Below are 25458 nucleotides of genomic sequence, written 5' to 3'. Positions count from 1 at the left end.
AGCACCACCCCTGGCCTCTAGTCACTGTATTCGAGTTTCATCTATCCAACTGTAACTATCAACATTGCCACCCCGCCATCCTCCCCACAAAGTAGCAATTTTGTCTACTCTGGAGCAAGGGAGATAAACTGATTCAATCAAAAATAAATTCACTTGAGGCCCCCACCAGCTGGGATGGCAGAGGAGCTGTGCCATGACCCCTGCACTCCTGCGAACACGGCACTGTGAGCTGGGGCCTGCAGCCTGCGCACTGCCTTGATGACCCAGCACCCTGCTCACCCTGGCCCTGGGGCCTGAGGGCGGGTGCTGTCAGGATGCTGCACACCAGGCCCAATCTGCTTTCTGTCCATAAATTTGCAGAGAAACATGAATGGGTAACAACAGAAAATTGTATTGGAGCGGTGGGAACCAGCAACTTTGCACAGGAAGCTTTTAGAGATGTTGATTACTGTAGTCTGTTTGGAATTGGGACAAAATTGAACAAACAAGATGAGTTTGGTGCTTTGAAAAGTGTGAAAGCTGCTAGTGAACTCTATTTTCCTCTATCAGGAGAAGTAACTGAGCAAGTGTTTCCAGTAAATCCGGGACTTGTCCACACATCCTGTTACGAAGATGGTTGGCCGACACTGGGTAATACTTTCAAAGTAGATGAACTAAGAGTGAAGAAGCATATAAGAAATAGACAACATCTATTGAAGAGTGAAAATGGAACCCCTTAAATAAGGTAGTATGAAACAAAAAAATTCATTTAGAAAGATTTTCTCTTATGCCTAAAATCTAGGTTTTACTTTTTTCTCTCTAATTTCAAGGACACTATAGAGAGTTGATATCTTTTATTTACTGAACCCTGGTAAGCCCTCTTCTTGCCCCTCAGGGGTAAGTGTAACTCCTAGGCATCCAGATTGAGAGTCAGATGCTAACAGAACAAACATTTCATATTGGTCGGTGCTCCTATGACCCAAGTTAATATTTTACCTACCACCTACCACAATGGTCCTACCAAACATCTTAGAAAGGATTCATAGTACAAAGGTAAGTAGTTAAACATTTCTAAGCTTTTGAACAATGCAATTATTTATTAACCTTTAACATTTTTTTGTATATCTGTGTAGAACTCATTTTAAAAATAACCAAATGACAGCTATATGGATAGCTCTAGATATTCTCAGAGTAGCTACTCTCTCTTTTCTATCTGCTCACGTTACACTCAGTTATCATCAAACTATCATTATTACCTCATGCTAATGATCTATCACATCTTACCTTCTTTACTTTTGACCTTCTGCTATTTCTATTGTGACAGAGGCAGAAGGATTCTGAGAACCAGCCCATGTGACTCTTGGTTAAACAAACTGCATTTGTTTCAATCTGATATACACTCCTGTAGATAGACATCTAGAAATCACATGTATTATTTTGGTCTGTCTTAAGTAGTTGTTTTCCATACTATAGCTATGTGGTAGTGGTTTTACAATTAATTTATGATACATTTTAGAGTAAAGAAGAAAAGCAATTTTCAAAGGGAATACAACTTTAAGTTTAATGAAATCTAATATAAGCCCAGCTGGCATGGGTCAGTGGTTGAGTGTCGACCTATGAACCAAGAGGTCACAATTCAATTCCTGGTCTGGGCACTTTCCCAGGTTGTGAGCTCACTCCCCATTAGGGGTTGTGCAGGAGGCAGCCAATCAATTATTCTCTCTCATCATTGATGTTTCTATCTCTCTCCCTCTCCCTTCCTCTCTGAAATCAATAACAATATATTTTTAAAAGAGAAAATTAATATGAAACCAATCAATAGTATTAGCAGAGAGAGAAGGAAATTGAGAGAATTGAAATTGTTATGGACTATTTCATTTTAATAGTCTAGTTCATTTTAATATTCCTACTATAAATGTCTGGGTTCACACATTATTATAAACAGAAATTTAAATCAGTGCAGCCAGTTTAATGATATAACCAGAACATTAATATGTACAACAAAATTAGGAGCAATAATGCATTTTCAAATGGGTATTTATTCTGCCAAGTTCTAAAACCCAAACACATAACTAACTTGATAGCATAATTCTTGAAGTATACATTATACAAAAGACTAATTATTTTTCTATAAAAAATATTGTTACAAGATTAAGTTTTAAGCGGGCATTTCTACTGTAAAATGAAGCTAATTAAAATTATACATAAAACTTGGTGAAGGTTAAAAACTTGTTTCTGAGTTCTTATTCATTTTGGAAATTCGAATAACTAGTACAATTTCAGATGCATAGAGTAGGTGCTTAATAAATTTGCATTTGAAGAGTAAAGGAATTAAAGTTTTGGAGAATAATATATGTGCTAAATAGAGTAATGAGAGAAAAAAATTATTTTAAAGTGTGCCTGTTCAATAAATGCTGTGATCTAGGCTGAAAATGTTGTTATGAAGAAGTTGAGAAAAGAAACCAGAGTATTGATAAAGAGCTTACCGCATGGAACAGGACATGTCAGATAGAATGCATTTGTCTTCTTGGTAGTCACACCAGTGTGTAACCCCCATCTTGGAGTGGGGACAGGACCTAAACACTCAGGTCTAATGAATGGGTAGGGCCTGGGGGGGTGTCACTTCTGAGGTTAGGTCACAAAAGACTGGCTTTCCTTTCGCTTGCACTCCCCTGGCTCTTGCTTGTTCAGGTGAAGTTTTGAACTGCTATGTGGAGAGACCTACGTGACAGTAAACTGAGCATAGCATCTGGCAACGTCAGTGAGTAATGAGGCCCTCAGTACAACAACCCATACAAAACTGAAGCTTGACAACAACCATGAGTGTGAGTGTCCCCACCAAGTCCCGCGTGGTTCAGGGTTCAGGTTCAGGGTTCAGGTTCTAGAGGAGGCTGCACACAAATGAAAGAGACTAGATAAGAAAATATAAATTTGGGAATTGGGGGCCAGGCAGGAGGCCAGCTCAAGAGGAAGGACTCTGCTCTGCTCTGGCCTTGCTATCCCTTTTATTCAGGTTTTGGGATACACCCATAGCCCTTAGGCAGGCAATTTCAATAATAGCCAATCAGCAAGGATTTACATAAAACTAAAAGGTGGAAGTTGCTTCAGCTATCATTATCTCAACTAAATAGTGGGTGCAGAGCTCTGACCTTTCAGAGCTCAAGGTCTCTAGCCTTCCAGGTTCCTTGTCAACACCTCTCTGCTAGTGAAGACAACGGGCGGCTTCCAACACATGTGCATGATATTGGAAGTGTTTCCTCCCCTAACAGCCTTGGGATGATGACAAGCCCAGCCGATACCTCAACTGCAGCTTGTGAGGGACCTGGAGTCAGGGGACCCAGGAAGTCATGTCTGGATGCCTGAGCCATAGAACCCATCCTATCTAATAAAAGAGTAATATGCAAATTGACCATCACTCCAATACACAAGATGGCCGCCCCCATGTGGGTACAAGATGGCTGCCATAAGATGGCCTGAAGGGGAGGGCAGTTGGGGGTGACCAGGCCTTCAGGGGAGGGCAGTTGGGAGGGACCAGGCCTGCAAGGGAGGGCAGTTGGGGGTGATCAGGCCTGCAGGGGAGGGCAGTAAGGGGTGACCGGGCTGGCAGAGGAGGGCAGTTGGGGAAAACCAAGCCAGCAGGGGAAGGCAGTAGGGGGGGACCAGGCCTGCAGGGGAGAGCAGTTAAGGGTGACCGGGCTGGCAGGGGAGGGCAGTTGGGGGGGGGACCAGGCCTGCAGGGGAGAGCAGTTAAGGGTGACCGGGCTGGCAGGGGAGGGCAGTTGGGGGGGGAACCAGGCCTGCAGGGGAGAGCAGTTAGGGCAATTGGGGGCGACCAGGCCTGCAGAGGAGGGCAGCTGGGGAAAACCAGGCCAGCAGGGGAGGGAAGTTGGGGGGGACCGGGTCGGCAAGGGAGGGCAGTTAGGGGTTACTGGGCCAGCAGGGGAGGGCAGTTGGGGGTGACCAGGCCTGCAGGGGAGGACAGTTAGGGGTGACCACGCCAGCAGGGGAGGGTAGTTAGGGGCAATTGGGCTGGTAGGGGAGCAGTTAGGTGTCGATCAGGTTGGCAGGAGTGGTTAGGGGCAATCAGGGAGGCAGGCAGGTGAGCGATTGGGATCCAGCAGTCCTGGATTGTGAGAGGGATGTCCAAGATTGGAGAGGGTGCAGGCTGGGCTGAGGGACACATACCCCCATGCATGAATTTCGTGCACTGGGCCTCTAGTGAGATAATAAATGTTTTAAGTTGCTAAGGTTTGGGGTAATATGTCATATGGCAATAGAAGGACCCCAACCATCCCAGGAAATAATTCTTGCTTTCCATAAGAGCATTATAAGCCTGAGGTCAGTAAACTAACGAACTTACTTGACCTAGAGGTTATATATTAAAAAAATAAATTCGTGAAAACTGACATTGTTTTCCTCACAATCACAAATTTATGAGTTTTATCTAAAAAATATTGCAAGAGGGTAAAACTCAGATTTAGGGTAGGGGATCTGAGTGGTTGTAATAAATGGAAATAAGTTTGGGAAGGGGACAAGGCAGTAGCAGATAAAGCAATAGAGAAGAATCCGATGCAAGTCACTGGCCTGTTGGCAATTTTGTCATGCAAACCATTACTGAACACTTGTAGAATTCCATGTCTGGTGCAAAGCTTCTTGAAGACAACAATCATTAAACTTGCCCTTTGTTTTGAAGAGTAAATATATAATTGTATATTTAATTGCAGTACAATGGTAGAGACAGACACACAGAAGCACACACATACACACGTGTATATGTGCACACACATACTTTTCATTGTGATAAAATGTGATAAGTGCTATGGAAAATCTTTGCATGGTGTATAAAAGCAAAGCAGCAGACTTGACCCATAGAATCAGGTGGTAAGAATCTAGGGACTGTAACACCTGAGATGAAGATCTGCAAGGTCATGGCTTTGCTTTTATGAGAAATACATCTCTCCCTTCTCTTCCCTGCAACACTTCCCCTTTCTGCCTTCCCAAACACACACCTTAATAAGGGACAACTTTGAGATCCTGTCATTAGGAAGATGTAATCTACTGATCTGCAAAATACAATGTCAGGTCTTAAATATTCTCAGTCGTATAGAGGGACCTGGAGAGTATTATGGTAAGTGAAATAAGCCAGTCAGAGAAAGACAGGTATCACATGATCTCACCCATAAGTGGAATTTAATGAACAAAATAAACTGATGAAAAAAATAGATCCAGCCACATAGAAATATGGAACAGTCTGTTGAATCTCAGAGGGAAGGTGGGGGTTGGTTGGTGGGTGTGTGGGAAGAGATAAAAAAAAAGAACTTGTATGCTATATGTATAACCCATGGACACAGACAATAGTATGGTGAAGGCCTGGGGCAGGAGGCAGGAGTGGGCTAGAAGAGGCCAATGGGGAGAAAAGGGGGACATATGTACAAATTTCAACAATAAAGATTAAAAAAAATAAAATAGTTCTCAAAGTTGTCTATTTCTGTCCATCTCAGTAACTACCAAGCTAGTCCAACCTCCCACTCTTTCCTGCCTGAACTATAACAAAACCTTCTAAATAGACCCATTTGTTATCCCTGCTTTATACACTTCACATAAAATGCTGCAACAGGGATACTTTAAATATATAAACAGGACTGGGCTTCTTTCCTACTTTAAAAACTTCAATAGCTTTCCATTACTTTTATTATTATTATTTTTAAAAGATCTTTATTTGGTCAATAAGAAGCCCTTACATTTGACCATTGGCTTCATCAGAGTTTTATTTTAAATGTCACAACCTCCCTAATAATCTAGACTAGGGCATTACCTATGTTTTACTTTATTTTATTTTATTTATTTTATTTTATTTTTTAATAATGGAAGACTATTATTTTTTTTAAATCAGCTCTCAACATTTTAAAATCAGCTCTCAACATTTTATAGAAATCAAATGCAAAACATCTGCATTTTTAAATTAGTATATATTTAACTTTCTCACTCACAGCAACTTCATACAGTAAGACACACACCAAGGAGGAGCATGGTCAGAGCAGTTCCCATTCCAGTATTTCTGTGATGATACAAATACTGGACTTTCTCTCTGTGAACAAGTTAGCCATTCCTGCTTTTGTCTACTGCGTAAGTTATGTGGCCTCATGGCTGGTTAGGAGTTACTATAGTGCTGGAGAGATCTGGAATTGCAAAACTAGAAAACTAGAGCTCTCAGGAGTGGGAGAGGCATTAACACTTCTGAAATGTGGAAAGGAAGAACATCAAAGATGAAGGCCCCAGAAAGGGGTGGTTTTAGGAATAAAGTTGGTTGAAATCCAGCTTTCCATACCCATTGAATATCTACATCTGATCTACTAGGTATATAGAAAAGACATAGAAGATTTGAAAAACCTTACAATCACTCAACTCAGTTAGAAGAACACCAGCAAATTCGCAGTGGCCTCAGGACGTGGCTAGAAGCACTAACATGTTGCCGGCTTGGACCAGCGAAGTGCTCCTGCCACTGCCCCCAAAGATGCCCGGCAGAGGGAAGTGAGACGGACCTGCGGCCGTCGCAGGTCCGGGCCGGGTGGGCTCTCGCCTATATTATTTTAAATAATACGTATTTTATAAAATTATCTTTGTAATTGAATATTATTTAATTAGTTGTTTGTTTCATCAATTAGATGTTTATATAAATTATTTTTTTTCTGTCATTGGAATTTAAACTTTAGAAAGAAATCCTATCTATCTTTTTTACTCTTGTATTCTCCGTGCCACCTAGCACAGGCACACATTAGGGACTAAAGAATATTCGGTGAAAGGATAGAGAGAACTGAGTTATATAAACTGTCTCCTCCTCTATCTCAGATTTCATTAAAGACACCCAGCATTGCCCAGATTAGAAACCTAGCACTCTGTCTGGGGAATCTCAGGCTCCTTCTACCACTGCTCTTCCCCATCCTGGCTAGACACTCACCAAGCTCTGTTGGTTTTACTTCACAGCAAGTACTTCCCAATCTACCTCCTCCCCATCACTACTACCACTTTCATCTCAACAGAAAACAATAACCTCCTAATTAGACTCCTCTAGTCCTTTTTGATTTTTCAAATAAAAACAAATAAAAACCTTTAAATCTCTTATGTTTCTTATATATAAAAAACTATTTTATAATTAATGTATTTAATTAAAATATGCTTACAACTTACAAGTTTCACATCTTTAATTGTCATAATAACACCGTAATGGGAACTATACTTGTTTTAAGCCCATTTTTTACAAATAAGAAAATTGAGATAGGTGAATAACATTCTAAGGGCCACACAGCTTATGAGTGGACATTACTAGTAGAATTTGAATATATTAGTGGATATGAAACTATTGGAGATAGTTAAAGTAGTGAGATTAGAACCTAAAAATCGGGTACTCACTAAAATTCATCCTTTGGCATAATCATCTTTCTGAAAAACAGACTGCCATACTCTCAATCCTTCCCCCACCATTGACAGTGGGACAAAATCCAAGCTCTTTAGTGTGACATGCAGGATTTCTCATATCCTGGTGTCTTCCTGGTTTTCACCTTGCCCTGTAGCCTTACAGAGTTGTTCATAAATCCCTACTTTACTGTGTTCTTTCCAACTTCTGTATATTTGTGTACACCATTCTCTTTCTGTGGAGAACTGCTCTTTTGGAACTGCTCTTAGGAAAAGCGCCCCTGATTTCTGAGTTTGGAAAGGCAGGATTTGTCGTGTTTATTGTCCAAGAAGACCTTGAGCTCTTTTTATCCAGTGTGCGTATGTAATATCAGAGTTTTAACTGAGGCTATTGAACTGTGATATAAAAATAATCATCAAGGGCACTACCATTTTTTTCAGATATGTCCTTGTGTGACTCTAAAAGTGATATAATAAAGCAATCCAAGGCAAAACTAGAAAAGAAAAAAGATGGAAAGCACAGCGAATGCAGTAGTAAGAAGGTGTGATGGAGATCATAGAAGTAAAGAGAATACATTTTTTCTTTCAGGTGGTGTGAACACTTGATCTCCAAATAGACTAACAGTTAATGCAATGCCTCCTTGGTTATGCTTCTTGCTTCGATTCTAACAGAGGTGGAGGCATCAGAAGGGAAGAAATGTCAGCAGAATACACTATTGATCTGACATTTACTTTTGAAATTATCTCCCAACAATCTTTGCTGAGGCATCCTATTCCTACTTTTATGTTCTCCACAATGCACAGAAAAGTAAACTCAGTTCGTCTCTAACATTAGAAATTCTGGAGGAATCTGGCATGAAATTACATTGCCATCTCAACCTTCCTATAAGCATTGGTTGGGTGAGGTAACAGGAGAGATGGTGAATATAGAGGGAATTGATTCTTTCTCAAGAGAGAAAGGGTAGATAGTAATAAATCAGATTCTCCCAGCTTGGTAGTCAACATCTGGCAGTATAGAAAATGCATCTGAAACAATATGAAATATTCAATTTTTTAAAAAATATATTTTATTGATATTTTACAGAGAGGAAAGGAGAGGGATAGAGAGTTGGAAACATCGATGAGAGAGAAACATCGATCAGCTGCCTCCTGCACACCTCCTACTGGGGATGTGCCCGCAACCAAGGTACATGCCCTTGACCAGAATCGAACCTGGGACCCTTCAGTCCGCAGGCTGATGCTCTATCCACTGAGCCAAACCGGTTTCGGCTGAAATATTCAATTTTTAAAGTAACAAATATAAAATAGGAAAAATAAGATTTTTTTAAAAAATAGAAATGAGATACTTGTAGTCAAATTAAATCTGCCCAGTCAAATAGTCACTTTGGGGGAATGTACAATGATAGAATGCATATATCATTGATAAAAATGTGGAGAACTGCTCTTTTGGAATTGTTTTAAGGATAAATTTTTAAACTACTCAGGAAAATGAAGGTGAATTGAAAATTCAAACAAATATTACAGAAGGAAATGAAGAAGATTAATGAAAGCAGCTAAAGCAAATAATCTCAAGTAAGATCTTAGAATAAAGTATGAAGTACTAGCATGATTCTTAGCCCACTCTTCTCCCTTCCCCTACAATGCAGTACACCCCACACCAGTATACGGAGTAATAGAGTGTTACTAAAATGAAATAATTACTGCAGTCATATTTACAAAAGTATAGACAACTTATTCAAATAAATAAAAAAACCAACACATTCAATCTAAGTGCTTTTCAATTATTTAGATTGACTAAAATCTTAGTAAAAATTTCTTTCTGCTCAGCTCTATCATAATGTCATCGACTAAATTACCAATTTTTATTTATTTCAAATTGAATCATACATAGTGAATGATTTTAAAATTACATTATCACCAAAGAGTTTGAGTAGAGGCAAACTTTTAGTAACTTCTGAAAGAAGTTTACTTCATCTTGTATTAAGAAAAATATCTTTATTTCCCATTCTTCCCTCTGTATAGAACAACTACAGACCAACAAATAATAGTTTATATGTTTGGGTTACTTTCTTATATACCTAATCATTGACACCATTTAGAATCTTTAAATATATTTTCAGAGAGAAAGGGAGAGAAAGATAGAAACCTCAGTGATGAGAGAGAATCATTGAATGGCTGCCCTCAGGCCTCCCACTGGGGACCAAGCTGGTGCCCCAGCCAGAATTGAACTGTGACATCCTGATTCATAGGTTGATGCTCAACCCCTGAGCCATGCTGGCAGGGCAACACCACTTAGTATTTTTAGGTAGGATTTTCAAAATCCTCCTTGGTTTCTACTTTGTAAGTGCACAAACTTTCCACTTCAACTTTGTAAACTCGGGAGATAATAAAAGACAAGGAGCCCAATTAATACATTCATGAACTTGCAAAGGCACACGCCCTCACACATTTTCCCCCTCTTCCCACACACAGGCAGGCTGCAAAGCAATGCATACTAGGGAGTTTACTCCTAAGGTCAGAAGAATTGAACAGTTGTTTTACCTTGGATCACAAGCAGTTCAGAGTGGAAGAGGTGGAAGAGGTCACAGCTGAGGGTTATGGTACATTGTGACATTCTGAGGAGGCGTTGATGTGTTTTTAACTGTGTGTGTGGTGGGGGTTGGCGGGGAGGTGGGGGGAAGCAGGCTGATTTCCTTCACTTGGAACCAAAAATTAGCCCTGGCAGGTGTTTTGCTGCATTAAGCATATGGGCCTCAAATTGTCAATGACATCCCTACTGCTTTCATTTTTTAAGTCAAGCTATTAATAACACTGGACAGCTGGGTCAAAAGCATGTGCTATTTAGCCTTATTGTGACATTTGAGCTCGTCAGGATACCACCAGTGATTACTCAACCTTGAGAGCTGTGATCTTGTGTCTTTTTAAATTATGATTGCTCAACAGAATAAAACAACCTATAAATTCTAGCCAGAAAACTTTATAAGGTTGTCCACATACGGTAACTGAATCTACTGGCCCAAGTAGTCAAATCCTCTTATGTGTGAAGCAATATCAGCCTTTAGGGTCGATGGAGTTGATTGATCTGTAATGTTAAAATTTAAGGGGACTTGGCATGGAATGCTTCTCAATACAAATACCCCCAAAGAGGGTAAGACTCCATTTATTCTCCTTTGCTGATACATAATTAGAAAATTTAACTAGGCTGGGTATACAGAGGAAAAGATTAAGGAACTTAAGAGTAAGGTTGTTTAAGAAAAGGGGCACAGGAGGAGGGGGTGGGAATCTCTAATAAAAAATGATAGGTCCTACTAATTATAAAAGCTCATATTGATCTGGGGCTCACTGAACTTTTATGCTCTGGACATTTATGGATCTATTTATACTTCACAGCCAAAAAATACTAAATACTAGGCATGAAATGGCCAACACACAATTGCTGAGAATCAGGTCTGGCAGAATTAAACACCTGGGAGAACCAACAAAAATATCCGAAGTCTACATCCATCCCTCAGAATAGACATTGGAAAGGGAAGCTCAGAACAAAACAGAGGAACATGTAATGTCTGAGCATGAATACATTCCTGTTTATGGACCAATAACCCAGGACTCAGCTTATTGGATTCCACAAACACAGAGTAATATCAAAATCTAACTCAAAGGAAAACAGAGAAAATAACTCTCCTAAGTACAATTTATTTTTTGTATCTATCTATCTATTTATTTAATTGTACTTTTCATTGTTGGTGTTCTCTCTCAATCTTCTCTAAATGGATCTAGATGTATTGATAGTAAACCCTGAGTGGGCCGAAGTAGGTCCAGGGAGATCTGATGCAGAGTCCAAACTTATTTGGAGCATTCAATGCTGCTGGCATCCTCTGCCAAACATCCTTCAGCCATTCCCCACCTGATAGGGTACAGGGTAAGCATCGATATTTTGATGCTCAGGCCAGACTTCATGCCATGTTATCTCCTAAAGGGGCTTTCTAAAATGAGATATGAGGACTGCACACTCTTGGAGCACCCTGACCATCAAAGAGTAGGAATAATGCCAGCTGAGATCACTGAAGCTTGGGGAGAAAACCCACTGTGTCTGCTTTCATGTAAGTTGAAGGCTCTACAAGAGTCCAGAGCAACTACCGTTAAGAGCACAGTTGTGGCTATGGACCAGGGCAAAGCAGTGGCACAAGCACCTTACAAAGCAGTGTGTTTGTTTCACTTGCTTGGCAGTATAAATAGAAATATATATAATATACTAGAGGCCCTGTGCATGAAATTCATGCATGGGGGTGTGTGTCCCTCAGCCCAGCCTGCACCCTCTCCAATCTGGGACCCCTCAAGGGATGTCCGACTGCCCGTTTAGGCCCGATCCTAGTAGGATCGGGCCTAAACCGGCAGTCGGACATCCCTCTCACAATCCAGCACTGCTGGCTCCCAAATGCTCGCCTGCCTGCCTTCCTGATTGCCCCTAACCGCTTCTGCCTGCCAGCCTGATCACCCCCTAACCACTCCACTGCCAGTCTGATTGATGCCTAACTGCTCCCCTGCCAACCTGTTTGCCCTTAACTGCCCTCCCCTGCAGGCTGGTCACCCCTAACTGCCCTCCCCTACAGGCCTAGTCACCCCTAACTGCCCTCCCCTGCAGGCCTGGTCCCCCCCAACTGCTCTCCCCTGCAGGCCTGGGTCCCCTTCAACTGCCCTTCCCTGCAGGCCCAGTCTCCCCAACTTCCCTCCTCTGCCATTCTGGTCACCCCTAACTGCCCTCCCCTGCAGACTTGATCACCCCCAACTGCCCTCCCTTGCAGGCCTGGTCCCTCCCAACTGCCCTCCCTTACTGGCCATCTTGTGGTGGCCATCTTGTGTCCACATGGGGGCAGCCATCTTGTGTGTTGGAGTGATGGTCAATTTTCATATTACTCTTTTATTAGATAGGATAGAGGCCTTGGTTGGGTTAATTTGTGCACGGGTGGGGGCTGGCTGGTTTGCCCTGAAGGGTGTCCCAGATCAGGGTGGGGGTTCCCTTGGGGCATGGGGCAGCCTGGTCGAGGGGCCTGTGGTGGTTTGCAGGCCAGCCACGCCCCCCAGTGACCCAAGCGGAGGCCCTAGTATCTGGGATTTATTTATCTTCTGTAATTGAAACTTTGTGGAGCCTTGAGTGAGGCCAAGGCAGGCCAGGGCTGCAGGAGCTTGGCTTCCTCCATCGCTGGGGTCAACTCAAGCTTCCTGCTCTCTCCAGCTAGGTGGCTGCTGCCATTTTTGTTGGGATTTATTTATCTTCTATAATTGAAACTTTGCAGCCTTAAGTGGAGACCTGGGCCTGCCAGGGTGTGCGGAAAGCTTGGCTTCCTCCATTGCCGGGGAAACCCAAGCCTCCTGCTCGATCCGTGGCCGCAGCCATCTTGGTTGGGTTAATTTTCATACTCATTCCTGATTGGCTGGTGGGCATGGCTTGTGGGTGTAGCGGAGTGGTGGTTAATTTGCATATTACTCTTTTATTAGATAGGATCATATGTAAATATAATATAATATGCAAGGTGTCCCAAAATGTATACGCACTTTGAATAATTATTAATTCCAGTGGGTTAAATCGGAAAAGAGAGAAACATCAATTGAGCTATGAGCTGTTAAATGTGTATACATTTTTGGGGGACTCCACTCTATTTGATGTGAAGTATAAATAGATCCATGAATGCCTGTGCATAAAAGTTTAGTAAGCCCCAGATCAATACTAGCTTTTACAATCAGTGGTACCAGGGACCATTCTGAAGCAGCACTCATCACTGAAACCTAAAGTTGTTTTTTTGTTTTGAATTTTTAAATATAAAAGTATAAAATTTTATTCAAGCAACAACCACGTTCCTAGAGCACCAAAACTGAATGAGCATATATAATTGCCTGATCTCCCAGCCCTCCCTGTCCACTCTGGAAGGAATGTTTGCTCTATTTCTTTAGTGAGTTGGTAGTAAATGTTAGTGATAGTGAATCTAGCTCTAAACCTGCAGTACAAATTTACATTTTATCACCAAGCTAGTTAAAGAAAGTTTAATTTTTTGTCCATTTGTTTCAGGGGTAAGTGTTAAAAGGCATCATTCACTTTAAGTTTAATAACTGTAACATACATATCATATACATACAAAACTGGCTTAACTTTTCAGACACTGGACTCATAAGTAAAATAAAACAATCTACACATCATTAAAACAAAACAAAAATACACTGTTACATGGGAATTTTTTTTTTCATGAACATCTTTGCCTTTTTAAATATATATATATATATTTTTTTTTTTTTGATTTCAGAGAGGAGGGAGAGGGAGAGAGAGAGATAGAAACATCAATGATGAGAGAGAATCATTGATCGACTGCTTCCTGCATGCCCCCTACTGGCGATCGAGCCCGCAACCGGGGCATGTGCCCTTGACTGGAATTGAACCCTGGATCCTTTAGTCCTCAGGTCAATGCTCTATCCACTGAGCCCAACTGGGGAGGGCTGTTTTTTTCCTTTTTAATCTTCACCTGTTTTTATTGATTTGAGAGAGAAAGAGAGAGAGAAGAGAGAGAAACATCCATCAGTTGTTTCCTAACTAGGGATCGAACAGGCAACCTCGGTATGTGCCTTGATTGGGAATCGGACCCGCAATATTTTATTATACCGGATGACGCTCCAACTGACTGAACCACCAAGCCCGGCACACTGCAAATGTTTTAATACTGATCTTCACAAGTAGGCATGGTAGCTGCTTTCTTGTTTGTTGCTTTTTGTTTTTAAGAACGTTTAGTAATGTGTCTGTCAAGCAGCTTTTATGCTCCCAATAGCATCTGCTTCCCATGCAGTGAAACTGACTTACAATGAATCTGAGGGAGAAACGTGTTCCTGTTGATAGGTTTTGAGTACTTAGTGGAAAAAAAATGTGTTCGCCTTCACTTGGGGTAATCCTTGGGAGATGCAGAATTTGATATACCATGTAACCTTAATAGCAGCATTTTTTTCCCCTTTCCCTCTGGTGTTTGAAAAGAAAGTGTGCTCCTCTCCCCCAGTTCTAAACGAGAGATGCTGTACAGGAATGATTTCTCCTTTCCCTGGGATTTGTATTTTTCCTGACACCAGTTGTTTATCCAAGTTGAAAAGCTATGCACTTAAGTATTTTAAGCAAAGATGGTATTTGAAATTATTTTTATCACTTATTTTCTCTGTTCTTTAAACACCATCACCGTTGTTGTTTTTTTACTCCTCATTGCAGAACGACTGAGGTTACTAACATGGATCATTTCCTCTTCTAAATATTTTAAAACGAAAGGCTAGAGGGAAAATGCAAGTGTTTAGTGTAACTGTTGCTTCAGTAAAGAAAATTCAAGGTGGGAGAAGGCGAGATCAGCAAGAGAAATGTTTGCCAGCTCCTGGCGAAATGGAGCCTCCATAAAAAGAAAAGATCGTATACAACGAGGAGAAACTGGTCCTCTACCGCCTGCCTCGGCATCCTCCTAGCCTCAGGATGGCCTAGTCCAGGGGTCCTCAAACTTTTTAAACAGGGGCCAGTTCACTGTCCCTCAGACCGTTGGAGGGCCAGACTATAGTTTAAAAAAAAACTATGAACAAATTCCTATGTGCACTGAGGGCCCGGGACGAGTCGGCTGCTAAGCAGGACAGGCAGCGGCACCCGGCGGGCTGAATAAATGTGCTTGGCGGCCGCATGTGGCCCACGGGCCGTAGTTTGAGGACGCCTGGCCCAGGCAGTAGAAGCCTGTAAGAGCTGCAAATGGCCGAGTCATAGCGATTGCCAGTATAGGTGGGTGTCTTAGCTCTGGAGATTTCAGAAGCCACACATAAGCCCTCCGTTCTTCTTACTTTGTTATGAATGCCAGTCACCATCCCTGGAATGAATCTTGTGACTTATCTGGATAGTATAGTGTATCCCGTTTTTTTGGTGTATTGGGACAGTAAACATATATCTTATCCTTTCCAAGACAAACTGAGGCCAGGTCAAGAGCCATTTCTTCCAGAGTGAGTTCATGAAACGTGGGCATTGTTATCCAGATGCAGTGCTTGCTGCCAACCATGATGTGAAGGGGAGACATCTGAAGCCACCACAGGCACCCGTTCCACTGGCCCCTCCCAACCTCTCAAGCTGTCCTTCCTTGTGTCGGGGGACAGGAATCGCCTGCTTTAGGAAGGCATGGGGAGAGAGCAAGATGCTGGCAGGGTCTCTGCTCATACTGAACTCCACCAAATCCAGTTTTCAAAGAAACATTATAAAATGCATTATATCCTCTATGTCTTGCTCCTGACCACCAGCAAGCCCTCTTTGGCAAGAAATGGAGACCATATCTTAAATGAATATGGCAGAGGCTCCTTCCATTTTACCCTTCCAGTTTCACCTTTTATGGGAGATGGGAGACAAGTATTAGGTGGAAAACTCCTCTCAAATGCAAACGGGTAGAAATTTATTCAAGCAACAACCCATTCCCGGAGCCCCAGAACTGAATGAGCCATGATTGTCTGACCTCGCTGTCCCTCTGGAGTATCGATTGGAGATGCATGGTCTGTAGTTTCTAATTAGCTGAGACTACAGGCAAATTTCTTAACTTTTTATTTACCTCCACTATATAAAAAAATGGGGAAAGTAAGTACATTTTCTCATGTTTTGGTCATTATTACAATAAAATATAATGTGAAAAACATTTAGCACAATATCTAACACATAATACGGGCTCAGTGGAGGTTAATATCTCGATCTGCCCTCCCATGGCATACCACTATTCTAGGTCCCTTTCTTCTCTTTCTACTCTGTTCAAAGAGCCTTTGTTTGCACTTATATGCCCCCCCCCCCCCCTGGCTCCACACACACACACACTTAGTTTTCCTCTCAGATTTCAAGATCAATCCAGTTAACTCTTAACATCTTCAGCTCTTGGTTCAATTAACTCTTCTCAGCTGTGTCTTTCTTGACTGTTTAGGTCAGATTCTTTGATTATTCTCAAAAGACCTGATTGTTTTTCTTCAGTCAAAATCTTAGTGTGTTTGTTCATTTTACGTGTATTTCACTCACATGATATTAAACTCCATGAAAGCAAGAACAGTGTATTTTCCTGCTCACCATTTTATAGCCGATGCCTGGAAAGTTGTTAGACTCATAGCAAGAGCTCCACAAAATACATTTTAAATAAAAAAGAATCAATTTGATGAATGCTGTCATTTGCAAGCCATTGTTTATCATCTTTTAAGAACTCTGCTCATTAAAAACCAAGGGGATCACTAATACTATCTTGTCTACTTCATCCAGATCATTTTAATAAATATCTTTATTTAGAGTATTATATCAGCTTCCTCTATAATATCAGCATCTAACTCAGACATTTCTATCCCATTTTATCCCTTCTCTTATCTTTACACTTTTCCAGTGCCAAAGCTGGTCATTCATTCATTCATTTGATTTAAACAGTACTAGAAATTTGTTTTATCATTGCTTGTTTGCTTTTGTTTGTTTCTTTAGTTGTGGGATGGGAGCAGACATATGCTTATAATTAAGAGTAAATATAATTATAATATAAATGGGTATAGTTTAATGACAATTGTCAGCACATGGAGTTCCATCAGCTTGGTATTGCGGTCCTCAATGTAGCCTGGGAGAAGTGTAGAAAAATTTCCAGAAGGGGATGGAGGAGGAAAAGAAAAACAGTGCAATGAGAGCCAGAAAAAAGAGTGGGACTCCAAAATGATTGTTGTAACTACAGCATGAAGAAAGAGGCAGGGAGACACAGAAACGCGCTCGGATATTGGCTGAAGTGAGATGATGTTGAACTTTGAATATCACTGTGAAGAGACTTTCCTCTGTCCTGCATAATGGGGGATCATCAGAGGATTTCCACAAGAGGAGAGTTATGGTCCGGCCTGCTGCTTACATTGAGCACAGGAGGCTGTGTGAAGGACTTGCAGGAGCCCCAAGGCTGCAGGGCCTGGAGGCTGTTGCTGCAATCGAGGCTGATAGCAGTCTTGATCCTGGGGTTCAGTGTGCTGCTGCCCGAGAGGAGAGTAGGGCTGGAGAATCAAAAGTGCTATAAACCATAGGGATGGTGAGCATTTCCTGGCTAGTTTATGATTAGGTAGAAAATGGAGAAATAAAGAAGGGTATATGGACTGAGGGCAATGAAGAGTGTGCATCAGGAAGGCTCTGGGAGGTTAAAGCATTGGAGAGCCATGCCCATGAGTTGTGAGTTCTCATAGTTTAGAATTTCTTGAGAAGAACCAGTTCTGATTGTTACTGGAAAGAATCGCATCCCTCCACCCTCACCACTGCCTGGCAGGAGACCACAGGCCTAATTCATCTATGCCCTCTGTCCCATATCTTTATGCTTTCTCTCCTGTGCCCCCTACCCCTAGACATTAGCCTGTCTCTCTCCCTCACACCCATCAGCCTAGAACCACTACTTTACATCACCCTATTTAAAATAACACCTTCCACAGGCAGACTGTACCTCTCTCTCACTTTACCCTTTTTTTTTCCACACAAAAAAATGCTTATCATATGATACATACAGGTGTTCATATAATTGATTATCACTTGCCCACTCCTATTACATGAGATTATAGATCTCATTCTTTTGCTGCAGCTTAAGTTTCTAGAACAGTATTTTACATATACCAGATGCTCAAAAAAATACTAGTTGTAGGGATAATCCTTGCTGATAACTTTTGGGGTGCAAGGATTACAGATTTCTTCACAATGCTTGAGAATAGAATAAGACAGAAATATGTTGAAGAAGCATCCACCAAGTCTGTGGAGGGCTGGAAAGGGCCATGCAAAGGGACTGCTTAGAGATGCTTAGGGTGAAAATCAAGGTGTAAGATCTAGGGATTTCAAGACTTTGGAGAACATCAAAAGGTTTGTTATAGTCTAGAGCAGCCTTGGGCAAACTACTGCCCGCGGGCCGGATCTGGCTGTTCTATCCGGTTCTCTTGCTCTCCCCTCTGCTCCTTTACTTTGAATTTATATTAGTTCACACAAACACTCCATCCATGCTTTTGTTCCGGCCCTCCAGTCCAGTTTAAGAACCCATTGTGGCCCTCGAGTCAAAAAGTTTGCCCACCCCTGGTCTAGAGTATTGTTGGGGTCCAAGATAGGTTGTCCTGAAATATCACAATTGTATATCAATTATATCAATTACTTTGTTGTTGTGTTTTTAAATCTTTATTGTTGAAAGTATGACATATGTTCCCCCTTGTCCGCCATTGACCCCTTCTAGCCTACCTCCACCCCAGGTCCTAGACCTCCCACACTATTATTGTCCGTGTCCTGGGTTATGCATATATGCATACAAGTTCTTTGTTTGATCTCTTCCTACTACCCATCCACCCTCACCTTCCCTCTGAGATTCAGCAGTCTGTTCCATGCTTCTGTCTCTGGATCTATTTTGTTAATCAGTTTATTTTGTCCTTAAATTCCACTTATGAGTGAAATCATGTGATACTTGTCTTTCTCTGACTGGCTTATTTCCTTAGTATAATACTCTCCAGGTCCCTCCATGCTGTCTCAAAGGGTAACAGAGCCTTCTTTTTTACTACTGCATAGTATTCCATGGTGTAACTGTACCATTGCTTTTTTTTTTTTTTTTTTTTTTTTTAATCCTCACCCAAGGATATTTTTTGAGAGAACAGGAGAGGGAAAGACAGAGAGAACTATCGATGTGAGTGAAACATATCGATTGGTTGCCTCCTGCATGAGCCCTGATCAGAGCCCAGGCCAGGGAGTAGCCTTCAATTGAGTTACATGTCCTTGACCAGAATTGAACCTGGAATCCTTCAGTCCACAGGTCGACACTCTATCCACAGAGCCAAACCAGCTAGGGAAACCACTGCTTTTTTATCCACTCACCTACTGATGGGCACTTGGGCTGTTTTCAGATCTTAGCTACTGTAAATTGTGCTGATATGAACATAGAGGTTCACACATTTTTTTTCTGATTAGTGTTTCTGATTTCTTGGGATATATTCCTAGAAGTGGGATTACTGGGTCAAATGGAAGTTCCATATTCAATTTTTTGAGGGAACTCCATACTGCTTTCCATAATGGCTGCACCAGTCTGCATTCCCACTAGCAGTGCACTAGGGTTCCCTTTTCTCCACATTCTCGCCAGCATTTGTCATTTGTTGATTTGTTGGTGGTAGCCACTCTGATAGGTATAAGGTGATTCCTCATTGTTGTTTTAACTTGCATCTCTCTTTGAGCTTTTTTTAACATGTCTCTTGGCCAACTGTATGTCCACTTTGGAGAAGTGTCTCTTAAGGTCCTATAAAAGGCTTGAGGGTATTCTCCTCCTTCCCAACAGTATCATGGTGTCTCCAAGCCTTCACTAGTCAGAAGCAAAGCCAGTCATGATGATGGGGGCTCCTGGAACTATTATGAATTAGCCATACTGCTTAATTCTACTCCAACAGGAAAAGCATGCCACCCTGGCTAGGTACTCACCAGTGGATTCCAAATACCTACTACAAGAAAAAAAATGCTGCTTTGAAATAATTTAAACTTACATTTAAAACTATTTAAGGAAATGAAAATATTCTCTCCTTTATCCTAAAAGAAAATATAGTTTCTACTCTTTAGACTACAATGGGCATAATGGGCATCTTCCCTCCACCACCCAGAGTTACTGCTGGCTCAGCTCCCACATACCCTCTGGTCATACAGTGGCATCTGGTTTGCTGAGGCAGAAGGTACATAAATAGCTTAAATATAATGCATTTCTCAGTTGATGAAGGAGAATATAAGACACTTTCATTCTTAGTGGGCCCTTCATGTGCATTTATGTTTGATTGCTACATCAACTTTCTTTGTTCATCATTTGTTTATCCAGTGACACAGTATTTACCTGAATTCATAACTTTAGTTTTCCTGAAATTCTAATTGAACTAGTTGATAAAATAAAAATAAAAAACCCTATACTATTTTTATGTATAAATGCAATAGGAACTATATCTTCTGGTTCCATAATGAGTGCTTTCTGTATTCTAAATAGGTTATATTTGTTAACTCCTAATAGAAATTGAGAAGGTAGGTCCTGTTTTATTTAGCAGCCTGCTACGGAGAAGCCCTGAGAGTAAGTGGGGTGTATTTAATGATGGGATGTAAGCGTGATTCTGTTACAAATTACAAGCACCTGCAACTTAGTGCCAAATCATCGTCTATGATGTATTCTTCTAAAATGCAAAATTATAGAGGGCAAAATTGCTCTCTTTGTTTAGTCAGTGTTTCTAAAGCATTATCACCTCATGCCAGGCCTCCTGACACTGAATAAATACTGATTTATTAAAACTATGAATTGGGAGATAATGATCTCCATTAATCAATGGAGAAAGTTATAGGGAATTTTTAGCTGCAGTTCAGGGACAGTGAGATACTAAATGGCCTACTTGGATGATTTTAGTAATCATCACCACTCAGTAACAACACCAGGTCAGAGTCTGTGTGTGCGGTATGTGCGTGAGTGTAGGTAGATAAGCATGCCATTAATTCTAGGCAAATGAAGAGAATGGAGAGCTTTTTTTTAGTTTTGAACAGCGTGTTGTTCACTGCTAGAAAGATTCAGAAATGTACTCTTCCCAGTTTAGCTTCTTTTATTTCACTACTCCTGTAACCCTTTCTGCTGTTACGCAGCAGCCAGCAATAGCATATTGTTCTTTGTTAGCAACATCTTCCACTTCCACTTCAGTGACAGGATGAAGACAAATCCAAATTCAAGATTCAAAAATGAAATAGTCACAACTTTCTCTTTTTCAAAAAAATATTTATGTTGTATATCTTTCATTCTCATTTATGACAAGATATATTTTGATATTCATCGGTCTTTAGACTTTTAGCGGACATTAGGGACTACCTCAATTTCATTTTTGGTGAATAATGGTACAATTAGATGTTTCTTTAAAAACTATACTTTCATTTTCAAATGTGTTTGAGGAAAGGCAGAATCCAACTCTCTTTAGAGATTAGCAATGCTCATTCATAATTGCAACAAGTGCTATAAAAGGTTTTCTCATAGTTGAAACCAATATTTTACCATATTTTTAAAATGTGAAAACATTTTTTAAACATAAAAAATGTGTTAACATTCTTTTGGGAAAGCTCTTAACCTAATTTATTCTAATGAGGAGGGAAGAGCTCTACCTGGAGGAGAATCAGTGAAAGTATGAGTAGAGTTGAACCTTGAAATCAGGTCAGCAGCTGGGTTCCCAACATCACACCACAGTATTTAGCCCTAATTCAACTTGACTCTGCAGCAGAGAGACAAATTGTTTTTCTGCAAAGAGTAATTTCTGCAAGTAGTTATTACCACCATCAGGATATAAATTCAAACTAAAACAAACCACTGATACATAAAGGTAAAAGGTAAAAAAAAAAAAAAAGATCAATAGTCCTCTCCTTATCATATTATCATATTCCAAACTATAAATTTAAAGCCACAAGAGGAAATAATAACCAAATTTTGAAGTGGTTAAAAGTATGAACCCTTAAAACATTATAGTTATTGCTGATTTTTAAAACCTGATTTTAGAGAGAGGAAGGGAAAGAGAGAGAGAGAGAGAGTGACATGAGAAAGAGAAATATCAACTCCTGCACACGCCTCGATGCGAATTGAACCTGTAACCTGGGTGTGTGCCCTGACTGGTAATAGAACCCACAACCTTTTAGGTGTGTGGATCAAAAGGGGCCACATGCTAACCTGACTAGCTCAGGAAAGGCCAGTCTGGTGGCCTTTGCAAACTCAGAGGCCTAAAATAACCACAAAGGATGGTCTGGAATGAAAACTTTTTAAACTAAAAAGCAGTTTATAGTGGGTAGTCCTTTCCTAGGCTAGTATCTTCGCTGACAAAGGTCAATCTTCACCCTAACTAAACCTGTCTATCATGTTTTCGAATTTACGATAACATATTTTTGGAATATCAAAAGTAACTTCCCTTTTTATGGACCCCTCAAAGCATAGGCACTGCTCCTTGCTATTGAGTTAATTGTTGACTGTTAACTATCCTGCACCCACCTAAGTAAAAGAAGTGTGTGTCTATCATTTGACTTTTTATCCAATCCCAGAGGTTCCTCTCCCACTTTGCTTTCTCCCACCTCCCTAATCTATCAACAATGGATTTCATGTAACCCACTTACACATATGTCTCCTTTTTTTATTGTAATGTATAAAACAAGGTGCAAAAATGCCATTCTCCAGAGCATTATCTCAATCAGTTGAGATTCTGCTTCCTGGCATTTGTCGACAGTTTGGCTCAAATAAACTCACAAAAATTCTTCACATGTTTGAATGTTTCTTATGTTGACAGGTGTATGGGATAACACGTCAACCAGCTGAGCCACACCAGCCAGGGTTATTGCTAATATTTTTATTTTTTGGTATCTCAATGCCAGCCTATTCTTCATTATAAAAAACAACGGAAGTCAGAATGCAGGAGGAAATGAAACCATTTTAGATATGTAAGAAACTTCTCTGAGACACAATCCTAGTGATTACCACTTAGTAAAAATTAGCAGAATCAATGGTAACTGAGTACAGTTGTCCCTCAGTAGCCATGGGGGATGGTTCCAGGACCCTCGAGGGTACAAGATCCAGGATGCTCAAGTAAAACAAAGTAGTATTTGCTTATAACCTACTGTACATCTTCCCATATACTTTAAATCATCTCTAGGTTACTTGTAATATCCAATACAGTGAAAATGCTGTGTAAATAGTAGTTTCACTGTGTTGTTTAGGAAAAAATGACAAGAATTACAAAGTCTGACCATGTTCAGCATAAACACAATCATCATCATTCCAACTATATAGTACATGTCAGCAACAACATAATATTTTTCCAAATATTTTTCTTTTTATTTTTTTCTTAATTTTTTCTTTATTGTTGAAAGTATTTTTGATCTGTCATTGGTTGAATTCATGGATGTGGAACCTGCAGATTCAGAGAGCCAACTGAATTATATGCTGACCGTATGGTAGGAAAAGTCATGTTTGTTGTCCATTAAAAAGTCTCTGAAAAATAATAAAATGGTTGAGAACATTTGTGTGGATTTTGAGAAAGTCACCTGGATAAGTTGTATTTAAGGAACTGTAGATTTAGTAATCTCTATTTATTAAGAGTATCAATGGATACATATCCATCTCCAGGTGTTTCTTGAGTTAGACAACATTAAATTTCAAATGGTGTTATATAATACAATGAAATATTATGAAGGCATAAAATGGAATGAAGTAGTAGGTTATGCTACAACATAGATAAACCTCCCAACATTATCTTAAATGAAAAAAGACAGACACTAAAGATCACTTATTTTATTATTGTTTTTATATCAAATATCCAGAATAGATAAATCTGTAGAGGCAGAATGCAGATTGATTTTTGCCAGGAACTGGGAGAGAAAAGTGTGGGGAAAGACTGCTTAATGGGTACAGGTTTCCATTTGGGTTATGAGGATGTTTTGGAACTTGAGAGTAATGGAGGTTTCATAAAACTGTAATTGTACTAAATGACAACGGATTGCTCACTTTAAGATGGTTAATTTATGTTATGTGTATTTTTCCTCAATTAAAAAAAAAAGATTGAGTTAAACATCTGGCCTCTTAGAGTTTTGCTTTAAATGTAGCTTCCAATTTTAGGATGGAAATAACCCCATGCCATTTTTTGTGTTGCTTGATGTTAAAATAACATCTTTTCTTGGCATCTCTCTTTTTCTCTTTCCTGTTTCTTAAACAGCATGTCCAACTTACACAGAAAGGTATCATTTCTTTGAGAAAAATTAACAGTGTAAACTATTTTAAGAAAATTACAAAAACCAAGTTGATGTCCAAATTAGATGCATTCTGTGCTTCTACCCCACTGCTCTCTTACATATGACCCCAAATAAAATAAGTAACACTCTGTAGACAGGAACTAGAGAGGAAAGACACACATGTAAGAAGCAGCTCTGACTCAGGAACATTTTGAAATGTGAGTGGAGGGTGGAGGGCATTAGCTGTATGGGGTACAGAGCATATTCTTCCCACTGGGGAGAAAAGAAAGAATAGAGATTTAGAGGATGCCGGAAGCCAGTAAGTAGCTTGCCTAACACGAGCTCCCAAAAGGAGTGGTAAAAAGTCATTTCTTAGGGAAAAAACTGCACTTTAATTTTCAAAGTTTTGTATCAACTCATTGCTGGTTGTTTTGAACATCAGAAGCTGGTACTTCAGTGTATGGCATCATCAACAAATCACTTGTTTTTATAATTTATGAATTTATTTATTTACTCATGCCTTTTTATGCCATTGCACCCCATCTCACCCCCAATGACAGCCCAATCTATGGACTCCCTGTGTAACTCTTGTTCTTTCTATAGAGTGATTGAAGGAGATCATTTCTACGTAATTCCCTCTCCAACATTGTCCTTTCTGAACCTTCTTTGCTGTAATTTCTGCTCTGATAGAACCCCAAAGCAATCTTCTAGAATAAAAAGCAATGGAGGATAGTGGGAAGAAGGCCCAGGTTTAGGGACAGATGATTTGTGTAGGGTACCAGATTTGGGGAGAACTAGAGGCTTCCTTGTTATTAACAATTTGAATATCAGTCTATGACTAAACCACTTCTTTGACTGTTATAGTTCGACACTGCAGTCACAGAAATAGGTAAATCGTGTGTACTAAAGCTGCACTCCTATCTCAGCGCGAGAAACCCATTCCTCCCACACTGGGCAGTCTGAATGCAGGGCCCTCTCAGGGTTGTAAATATGAAAGTGCCAGGAAAGAAATTCACCAAGTGAGCTGGCTGTGTGCACTTTCTAAGTTTATGGAGATATTTTGCTTAAAAAGTTTATTTGTAAATCAGCGTTTCAGAACGCAGCATGAATTTCTCCATAGTAAGGATGTTTAATCTATGAGTATACAGGTATATCCCTACACCAATCTAGGGAACTTATTAAAGCTCTGGATAACTGAAAAATAATATTAGTATTGCTAATAGTATTAGGACTATAGCAAAGAGTGCTTGTTGGGGATGAAATGTGGGGGTATGTAGATTATTTCCCCCCATATCCTACTTGCTGTCTTTCTT

The 25458-nt window shown here is 40.3% G+C and overlaps 1 protein-coding gene across 1 annotated transcript; it reads left to right on the top strand.

The window, feature by feature from the left end:
- Positions 1–314: 314 nt before the first annotated feature.
- Positions 315–719, top strand: LOC308248236 (glycine cleavage system H protein, mitochondrial-like; the record flags this gene model as incomplete). The annotated part of the gene is made up of 1 exon (XM_080668265.1): positions 315–719. One exon carries the CDS (start codon positions 315–317, stop codon positions 717–719), a length of 405 nt encoding a protein of 134 aa, XP_080524391.1.
- Positions 720–25458: the final 24739 nt, after the last annotated feature.

The sequence above is a fragment of the Plecotus auritus genome (genome assembly GCF_963455305.1).
Source record: "Plecotus auritus genome assembly, chromosome: 5".
Taxonomy (NCBI): domain Eukaryota; kingdom Metazoa; phylum Chordata; class Mammalia; order Chiroptera; family Vespertilionidae; genus Plecotus; species Plecotus auritus.
Note: the sequence above shows the minus strand (reverse complement) of the source record. Positions and strands in the feature narration are given on the sequence as shown.